General features: G+C 42.3%; 1 protein-coding gene and 1 long non-coding RNA gene across 4 annotated transcripts in view; one reads left to right on the plus strand and one right to left on the minus strand.

The window, feature by feature from the left end:
* The window catches only part of GCN1 (GCN1 activator of EIF2AK4), a 38,519-nt gene extending 32,828 nt beyond the window's left edge, over nucleotides 1–5,691 (plus strand). Inside the window, exons 53-58 of one of the 2 annotated variants that reach the window (XM_030230799.2) lie at nucleotides 147–261; nucleotides 1,282–1,378; nucleotides 2,227–2,375; nucleotides 2,831–2,935; nucleotides 4,206–4,424; nucleotides 4,982–5,691. In XM_030230799.2, coding sequence (XP_030086659.1) covers nucleotides 147–261; nucleotides 1,282–1,378; nucleotides 2,227–2,375; nucleotides 2,831–2,935; nucleotides 4,206–4,424; nucleotides 4,982–5,107 — 811 coding nt within the window. In that variant the 3' untranslated portion in view covers nucleotides 5,108–5,691. The remainder of the gene's footprint in view (nucleotides 1–146; nucleotides 262–1,281; nucleotides 1,379–2,226; nucleotides 2,376–2,830; nucleotides 2,936–4,205; nucleotides 4,425–4,981) is intronic. The other variant, XM_030230800.2, reaches the window with a different exon arrangement.
* LOC108962378 (uncharacterized) overlaps nucleotides 1–9,760 on the minus strand; it is a 38,956-nt gene extending 29,196 nt beyond the window's left edge. For both annotated transcript variants that reach the window (XR_007778899.1, XR_003945098.2), the window contains exons 1-2: nucleotides 9,461–9,760; nucleotides 6,808–6,931 (exon numbers count right to left, since the gene is read on the minus strand). This is a non-coding gene — a long non-coding RNA (uncharacterized LOC108962378). The remainder of the gene's footprint in view (nucleotides 1–6,807; nucleotides 6,932–9,460) is intronic.
* Between the last annotated feature and the right edge of the window lie 188 nt (nucleotides 9,761–9,948).

Consider the following 9,948-nt stretch of genomic DNA (forward strand, 5'->3'; position numbering starts at 1 on the left):
AGCAGTACAGAGAGGGGATCACTCTCCCAAACTGTAAGGCTTCTCAGTGTAATTGCTATGCAAGGATCTACAGGTATCCAGAGCCAAACTTCTCTTGGAGGGTGGGGGAGAGGCAGTGTCTGACTGTAGAATGTGATCTCTTCCAGGGACACGATGCTGCAAGCGCTGCGGTTTGTCACACGAGGAGCTGGTGCTAAAGTGGATGCTGCAATTAGGAAGAATATTAGCACAGTGCTGCTGGGGATGCTGGGACATGATGAGGTACTGCTTCTGCCACCTGCAAAGGTCCCCTGCTGCAGTCTTGTTCTTACATTTAAAATCTGAACTTTCTAACAGAATTACTATCTAAAATAACTTCTGGGAAAATTACTAATCATGTAGTCACAGTCAAGAATTGGAGATTCCTGACCAGTCCCTGGTAACTTTGAAAAGCCTCCAGTTTAATGTCTCCTTGGCAACTGCATCTGTGGGTTTGACCTGCAGCTCCTCACTAACAGGTTTCAGGTAGCTCTGCAGTCAGGATTTGCTTTTTATCTTGGAGAAAGCCTACAGTGCCTTCACTATATGCATGGATGTGTTTGTAGTCTCTCAGGTGAGGTTTATCATTCCATGTCATAAATTTTTCAGTTAATGACAGATTTTTCTCCAGTGGGAGAAGCTCTCCAAGTTTAATATAGGGTCTTCTGTATATAGCAGATAGCAATGGTAACATGAGGGAGATTAATCATCTAATAATTTATTTTTTATGGCAGTCTCTGCAACAGACATGATACTGTTGACATGCTAGAAACAGAAATAGAAATAAATTTGGGGGAAAAGTGGACAGTAATGGGATGGTCACATAAGGAAGCCAAAACAGCAAAAGCTTGGAAGTCTTAAATGAAGAGTAGTAAGAGTTTATCACAGAGACCAGCTCATGCTGAGATGGCTAGAAATAACACATACAGTAAGTGAATCTAAAATAAGCTCTTGTGAACTGATCTTTTAAAACATTGAATTTAATCTTTATGACTTTTCCATTTAACAAATCAGAACTTAAGATAAAATCTGTAATTCTTCAGTCTCTGCTGGCTTTTTTGACCTTAGATTTGGTTTTAAGTTCCGTTACATTCAAGAAACAATGTGAACTGAAAGAAATCCTCAGGAGTATGAGTGAAATACTGCTATTTATTTTCTCCTCCTCTTTATTTCCTGTCATCTTCTGACACTTGTTTTTCTTGCTGCCTGTCTCTGGGGTGTGTTATCTCAAGGCATGTTCTGTGTTCTCCCATCCCCTGTCAGGATGCCACCCGCATGGCCTCGGCCGGCTGCCTGGCAGAGCTGTGCGCCTTTCTGTCCGACGACGAGCTCAGCACTGTTCTCTACCAGCACTTACTGGGTAGGTGAAGCTCTTTACAGGACTGGAACAGATGCTGAAAGCAGGGAAGATTCCTTCTCAGCCATTGATTCAGGCTACTTTTGTGACTGAATCTCTGCTCTGTATTTTCTTGTGCTTTTCTTTACTCATGGCTCTTAACTCGTGCACTCTGGTACACAGGGAGCACAGGTAACTGGTTTTCATTTGGGGTTGCCCAGACGTTTTTCCCTGCATTTGTTATCTGATGGCTTGATAAAAGTACTAGCATGGCTGAGTAATTGCTGTTGCCAACACAAGGACACTTGGACATGACAGGGATGTTCAGGTGGGTGGACAGGAGGGCCATCCCACATTCTGGGAGAGCACTATGATCTTAGGTTGGCTGATGTTAATTGCAGGCCACATCTGATGGCTTCACATGCTTTTGGAAAAGTAACTAATTTGCCTCCAAGTTAGAAAAAACCTTGAGTTTTAAAGGACCCCAGTGTTTGAGAGTGTTATGGATTACTCTCTCCTGTGGGCTTAGAGAGGAAGTCTGTTGGCTGATCAAATTATAGATGACTTTTACAAATTTATTAGAGAGTCAAAGCTTGTCTAATGTTGAACCATCAGAAGTATCTGAGTTGAGCAAGAGAGTCCCTTGTTTGTGTCTGCCTCCCTGCCTGCTCAGGTGGTGTTCTTGCCTGGAAAAGGTGATGCATTTTATCTCTGTGTGTCTTTTTGGGAGAAATGGAGGAAGCAGGGCATTGCTTTTGATGCTGCTCGTTTTTTCATTTTATGGCAGAGAATAGACAAACTGCCAAAAGCCTCTCAGATGAAGAGGAGTAGATGGCAGGAGCCTTGCCATTGTTCTGTTCTTTCCTCTGCAGCAGATGTCTCTGGCATTGACTGGATGGTGAGGCACGGCCGGAGCCTGGCTCTCTCCGTGGCTGTGAACGTGGCTCCTGGCAAGCTGTGCTCCCCAAAATACTACAGCAGTGTCCAGGAGATGATCATCAGCAATGCCACAGCTGACAGGGTGAGTCTTTATGGTGAAATTACACAACTGTTCTGGTTCTTTGAGTTCTGATCTCCGGGGAGATGAAGATTATTTAATCTTTAACTGCAGAGTAGCTTTCATTTGGAGTAAATTACACTCCTGTTTCCCTAGAGAGTTCTCATTCACAGACCAAGTTTGCAAGAAGTGGAAATTACTCATTTAGGAGGGAGAGTTTAAATCTGGTGAATGAGTAGTTTGGGGTAGGAAATTTGTGGGCTTGGTGAGGCCTGCTGCCTTATTTCTCTTGGTTCAGGGTTGCATTGGAATTTTTTTCATTTTTTACCCAATACCATTAACCCAATGTTTTTTGATGCTGCTATTTTTTTCTAAGATGGGTTTAGCCTTCCACAGGAACTGACAGACCATGAGTTTGGTTTGAAAGGCTGTTTTTGAACTATGCTGTAGTAATACCAATTCTTGTCTTTATGGTGAAGATCCCTATTGCAGTTAGTGGCATCAGAGGGATGGGTTTTCTCATGAAATACCACATGGAAGAGGGAGGCAGCCTGCCTCCCAAACTTTCCAGCCTCTTTATTAAGGTAAGAATTTTCATGTTAGTTACCTGCTGGTGTTCTTGTGTGATCTGAATCTCTGTTTGACCTAACTCATGGGTGGGTCTATCAAGTCCCTGAAAATCTAGAAATTTCTTTTTGAGGCAGAGTGCAGATAGAATCACTGTATCAGCCTGCTTTGAAGCTGTGAATACAACACTGCCATCCCTGCTCTAACATGGAAATTTGCTTTTGAGCCTTCTGTGCTGAATCCCAAGTCTGAGTCTTATGAATGCATTTTTCCTTCACAGTAGCAAACAGCTGGCAGAGAGGCAGAGAAGAGTGTGAGGAAGCTGTCAGATTTTTAACATTGCTAAAGGTCAAACAGCCTTTGCTAGAAATGTATGAAATAGCACAACTCACCTGACCTGAGAACATCAAAGTTATCATATTTTTTCAGTTCATTTTTATTTAAATATTTTTCTTCAAAATTCCTTTATTGGTTGTTTGTTTCTTTTGGTGTGTGGCTGGGGTTTTTTGATTTCTTTAGCTGTTTATCCTCCCCAAAACCCACCATACACTTGAGTATCCCTCTTGGTAGACTAGGATAGATAAGAGGGGTGATGCTGTAGCATGTTACATTTTCAGGTTTTACATTTCTTTGCAATTTACTTGAAAAACTGCTAAATATACCAAGTTGACTTGATACAGCCAACACTCTTCAAAGCAGACTTTTTGTTTCAAGTCCAGCTTTTCTATGTTAATATAATAGTATTATGTTAAAATATAAAATACCACAGTTGCCACAAAACCTTTATCACCACATTAATAATGCACCTGACATTCAGACATTAGCTTTCATGTTTTATATGGGTTAAGGGTAAAATAAAAACTCTCATTCTTTGAATTTTGAAATGAAATCCACTGTTAAAATGCACCCAGTATTCCAACCAGAGACTGGCTTGGCTGTTGTTGCTGAGTGAGTGTGTTGTAGAGGTGCTGACACTATCAGCTTTTCTGCACTTAGTGGTCAATGTCGTTTCCTGAGACAGTTGAGATGAACATGTGATACTGTCATCAACTACATATTTAGTAATTTTCTATTGAAAAGTTGTCATGTTTTCAAGGTTTGACCTTCTCTTACACAACTTAGTTGGACTTAATTTGTAACAAGTGTGTATCTTGTGTACTTGTGAGTTGAAAACTGTTTGCTTTTCTTAGCAGTTTTAAATACTTAAATTAGGAAAAAAAATTAACAACTGCTTTAAATATATGTTCTTGGAATATCTGAATGTAAGTGTATCTTTGTCTCCTTCAGTGTCTTCAGAACTCATCCAGTGACATAAAGTTAGTTGCAGAAAAGATGATTTGGTGGGCAAATAAAAGCCATCTTCCCCCACTGGATACTCAGACAATTAAACCAATTCTCAAAGCACTTCTGGACAACACAAAAGACAAAAACACCAGTGTAAGAGCCTACAGTGACCAGGCTATTGTCAATCTCCTGAAGATGAGAGCGGGTGAAGAAGTGCTTGAGGTATGAGACATATAAAAACCCCATAATTGTTGGTAGTAGGGCTGAGTCACCTCATTCTGCATTTGTCTGTGAGGTGCCTGCAACCTCAGAATGTGCTGGAAGTCTCTCATGAAATAGATGAAGTGGGACATGGCCATTTTCCTTTAGATCTTTAGAAGCATTCTCATGCTAAGCTCTGAAGAAATCAGCAGCACCTGTTCTGTACAACCTTACAGTGCAGCATTAACAGAATTGAGGCATTTAACACACCCCCTCAACCCTTGCCTCTGCTAAGTTCCCTCAGCTGGCACTGATAATTCATTGCTTTGATCACCTGGATGATGACAGTGGTGTTAGAAGTATTTAGGATAGACCACTTTATGCATCCATTTCCAGACCTGTTTTTTAATTCTGACCTGCCTTTGGATAGTTCCCACATCTGGAATTGTAAAACCAGGTGGAGATTTTTCGGACGTTTGAAAGATTTTAGTTGATAGCATGTGAGGCACTTACCCTCACTCTGATTTTGAATGGTGTGTTGTAAGGAGTTGGTAACTGTTGCTGTCTCCCTTCCACAGTCAGTTTCCAAGATTCTGGATGCTGCCAGCTTGGAGCTTCTCAATGAAAGCTGCAGGAGGTCCCTGCGGAAGCTGGCTGGGCAGGCTGACTCTGAGGAACAGATTGATGACACTATCCTGACGTGATAAAGCTCCCGAAGACCAGGAAACACTGAACCAACCGCTGCATCAGCAATTCAACTCCAACACCTATTATAAATGTTTTCATTTTTGAAAATGTTAATTCTGATGGGATTTCATGAAAAGGACTCCCAGAGAGTATTTTAGTATCAAATATACCAGAATAGCCTTAATTAGACCCACACTAGATGAAAATTAAAAATTTGGTCCCCTTTTTGAAACAGGTAATGCGCAAGAGACAGACATACTAACCAATACTGGTCAGCTGTGGCCAATTGTGAGACGTGGCTAGAGCACATCAGGCTTAATCTCTGGTGACAACTATTTCCTTTTCAGGGTCTGTGCAAAAACTCCACTACTGGAGGTATTGTTGGTTTTTGCACACACCCTGGGAGGCAAGAATAGAACTCAGTGAAAGTTCAGTTGTATTGTTTCTGTGTACTGCTAACTTGCTGCTTGTGACGGTTCTGAAGACTGAAAATCCCTGTAAAACGAAGTATTTAAAATAGCCTTAGAAATCACAGATGCGAAAGGGGGATTAAATGCAGTCTGTTTAGAGAAGGAACATTTAATAAAGGCTCTGACTTTGATCCTTCTGATGTAAACTGTTCTTTTTACAAATTCATTTGTCAACAAACTGTGATTTACTTTTCAGACCTGTTTGTTCTAGGGCATCCATTTTGTAGAGTGGACAGTTGTGATCTGTGAAAACCTTTTGCAGAACTGAGGCAAGACAGGGTTTAAAGTCAAGCCAGAACTGACATTTAATGAAAATTTTAAGTAATTACTCCTGTTTATTTCCAAAGTATTTTTGACTACAGACAGCTTTTTAGTTACCCGACTCACAAAAGTCCTTTGTATTTACATCTTCAAAGGCTTCACAAAAACTTGGCTTTAGGTCTTTTGGTCAATGAGTTGTGCTGCTTCAAGAAAGTCCTTTATTTTACCTGGCCACATATATCTCTCTTGGGAAAAAAATCCATTTACTAGTAGATTTGATGACACTTGATAGAAATACTGAAAATCTTGTTGCAGAATACAAACTTTTAGAAGGCTAAATGTGCTTTACGTTTCATGTAGGGCAATAGTTACATGAGCCTTACCTGTTTTATGAAACTCACAGAAGCTGGTTGCACCTGAGAAGACAGAGCACTAAGATTTGTTATTTCATGTGGGTGGTGTGTGTGTGTGTGTGTAATCTTCCTTGCTTCTAACTCTGGATGGCTCAAACCATGATGATGGGAGAACACAATACACATAAAAATTTGAGAGCTGAAGTGGAACCCCATAGGAACACACATTCTGCTAGAAGCAATTTTCTGATTGTTATGGCAGTAGCAGCAAACACAAGAACATTTGTATCACATTCGTGCCTCAGACAGCAAGATACAATAGTGAGCAGGGATTTGGGAGTGCTGTGGTTTGTTCTGGTCAGAAGTACAAAAATCTGAGAAAAGGTTCTTGGTGCTGTGTCAGTTCCCAGCCTGTGGTGTAGCATCCTGATACCAGATTTGCTGTAGGAGTTAGTGCAAGGAACTTGGGAAATCAGCAATTTTACCCTGTACCTAAGATAGGCTCAGCTCCCACTGAGCCATTCCTAGCTGACTGCCACACAATTGTTTATACAGCATTATAGGATGGAGATTCCATAACCTCTCTATGCCATCTATTTTGTTACATGAACTTATCAGACTGTCAGAACTTACCTCATGTCTGAAGAAAAAGTTTTCCTTGCTGCTACTTGAGTCCATTGCTGCTTGTCCTGTTCCCACAGACATTGAAAACAGTTCATTTTTGAGCAACTGCATCATCACTTCAGTGTCCTCATCCCTGAATGAAATAAATTTAGATTTTCTATGTATTTCTTTAGAGATTCCCATGTTTTCTAAACTTACACTGCTGCCCCTCATGTTGGTTTGTTTCATTCTGACTCCTCCTTGCCTCGAGGTGGCCACTGCTGGCCCAGGTCTCCTGGGGAGTTGTTTTGCAAGCTCCACTTAACAAACTCAGTTGTCTACCCCAACACAAGGTCTGGGTGCTCCTTTGTTGCAACACCACCATGTTGTAGACACCTTTACTTTGTGATCAGCTATGAAGCCAAGCTACAAAATAGCTCTTTAGTTAATTACCCTAATCTTGCATTTATCACATTGGACATATTTCTACAAAACTGCAGCACTTCCCAGCTGGTCTGAGGGAAATTGCGTTCTCTTTCATCATATTTAGCTGCATTTTGAAGGTGGGTTTTAATTCAAATTTTTGCCTTTCAAAATACTCATGAATCTGAAATAATCTAAAACTACATATTTTGCACTGAGTTGGTAATACTCAAGAGTGAAAACTCAGGTAAATGCTCTTAAAGATTTGTCAGCTTGGGGCACTGGAATGAGTTTCAGCTGTGATGAATTAGCTGTGCTTTGGGATCCCAGGAACAGCAGTTAAAACCATGCAATGCAAAAACCTCTGCCCTAAAACATGCACAAAATTTGATACCACTCAAAACCCAGTAAGTAGGTGTCAAAAATCTCAGTGATTGTACTAGAATCACTCACTCCACCACTGCAGCCAGGAAGGAATGAAAAAACGGCAAGTTTTGGTGAAGAATGGCTGTTTGAGCTCTTGATCATGGGCACCTTGGCTTATTCTGATTCCAACTGATGCTCCACATAAACATGGGAAAGAAAATTACAGGTAAATGAAGCCTTTTTTATAAACTTGTTCATTTCAGTCAATAAGATATTCTATTATTTTGATGACTTGTATTTCCAGCTTAGGTAGCAGCAAGTGGAAAAACTCATTCATTTTCCCAAACAGCACCTGAATTTCTGCACTGAACTTAGTTGTTCCTGAGAGGGAGGAGTAAAAGGTAGGAGCTCACTTGCACTTGTGGAGAATATGCTGATTTTTCAGTCACAGTGAAACACTCAATTTGGATTTTGATAGCTACTTTTGCTAAACTATTTATACACTGCAGTATTAATATATCAGAGATAAAACACCCATAATTTTTGCCACAACATGAGATCTGATAAATTGATTGTGCCAATTTGGAGACTAAAGAATTAATTTTTTTCTCATTTCAAATGTCTTAAAAATACCAGTTGTCAGTAAAAGATAATTTTTCCCTACAACTGGTGGTAATAACATCTTTGAACTGTCAAGCAGATGTCTCTGAGTGACAGCTGAACTGTGTGTATTTCAAGAAGATCAAAAAATAATTTATGAGAGAGGTTTAAACTTACAAGGTACTAAAAACTACAGTGGAAGAGAGACAAATGTAAAAGCATAAAATATTCAAATATTTTGATTTTTTTTTTGATTAGTCACAGTTCTTACTGTCCATTTTATTTGGTAACATCATGACACTTCATGCTTTTCACATGATGAGGTTTCAAGAGCTTAAAAATAGAAGTAATGGGAGTCACTGTCATTTTGGGTTTGAGCTGGTGGTTTGTGTGCTGGATTCAAGGGATTTCCCTGCAGCTACAGTGTCCTCAGTTGCTCTGGTGGTGCTGGATTGCCCCAGTGCTTGTCTGGGTGACTGACATCTTTATCTATCTACCTACGGTGTTTAAAATGCATCAGTTGCAGAGTGAATGTGAGCTGAAGGTCACATGGGTGGATTCCAGGATGTGAGGACCTTGATGGGGTGAACTTTGAAAACCATAATGTGTTTTTCAAGGTTAAGATTAAGAAAGGTTTATAATTAAGTGAAACATGACCCACTGGACCAGGTTGCCCCAGTCTCCACCCAGCCTGGCCTTGGACACATCCAGGGATGGGGCAGCCACAGCTTCTCTGGGCAACCTGTGCCAGGACCTCACCACCCTCACAGGGAACAATTTATTCCTAATACAGTCTCATTTATAATCTGTAACAATCCAAGTTATTTAGTGCTAAAATACCTCTTCCCATCTGGATGACAATGCATGTTAGTAACAGGTTTCATTAAATAATTCAAACTTGATTTCAGGAGGTCAAGTACCATTGAGGATGGTTTTTTAAGAAAAATTATCAGAGCAAAACCCAGCACTTTTCTTGTGCCATGTCTCCACTTACAAGTGGCAATCACCTAAAAAGTGACCATAGTCTTGCAGAATTTGTGTAGTCAATGTCTGTGCAACTGATAACAAAATCACTCAGGATACCAGATGACTGGGAGTGCTTTTGAACGGCAGATGAGGGCTGGGGACGGTGCAAGCACAGCTACAGATGGGCGTGAGGTCAGGCCCTTCCTGAACCACACACAGGCACATCTCTGGATTAAAAACCCCAGGCATTTAATTTCAGACTGGCCTGACTTGCCAGGCCTGTGACACACACCTGTGCACTTTGTATCACTGCTGTGGGGCTCCTCACCTGCGGCTTGGGCTGCGCTGGGAACTGTTCTTGTACCTACACAAATGTCTCCTTTGGAGCAGAGCTGGGACTGCTGGGGCTCCCTGACGCCTCTGACATTTCCCTGGGGGCAGCGTCGCTTTCTGCCGCGTTCTCACACGAGCATCTACGGGAACTGAGGGGAAGCACGCGCCCGACGGCGGTGTGTCGGCGGCTGGGCAGGGGGGGAGAACAAGATTCCCGTAGAGGGGCGGCGGGAGGCGGCGGGAGGCGGCCGGTCCCTCACGCTCCTGCCATGGCCGCTGGCGCGCGCCGCCCGCCTCAACCGCCACCCCCTCACGCGCAGGCGCGGGCGCGCGAGGGCGCGGCCGTTTTCCCGCGCAGCCGCGGCGCGAGGTGGGGCGGGGCTAGCGCAGGCGCGGCAGTGCAGCTGGCGGCCCGTGGCTGCGGCCTGGCGCATGCGCGGCGGCGGCCCCGCTGTCAGTTCCGGCTGTTTGTCCGGGAAGTGG

The sequence above is a fragment of the Serinus canaria genome, chromosome 15 (assembly GCF_022539315.1).
Source record: "Serinus canaria isolate serCan28SL12 chromosome 15, serCan2020, whole genome shotgun sequence".
In the NCBI taxonomy this organism is placed as follows: domain Eukaryota; kingdom Metazoa; phylum Chordata; class Aves; order Passeriformes; family Fringillidae; genus Serinus; species Serinus canaria.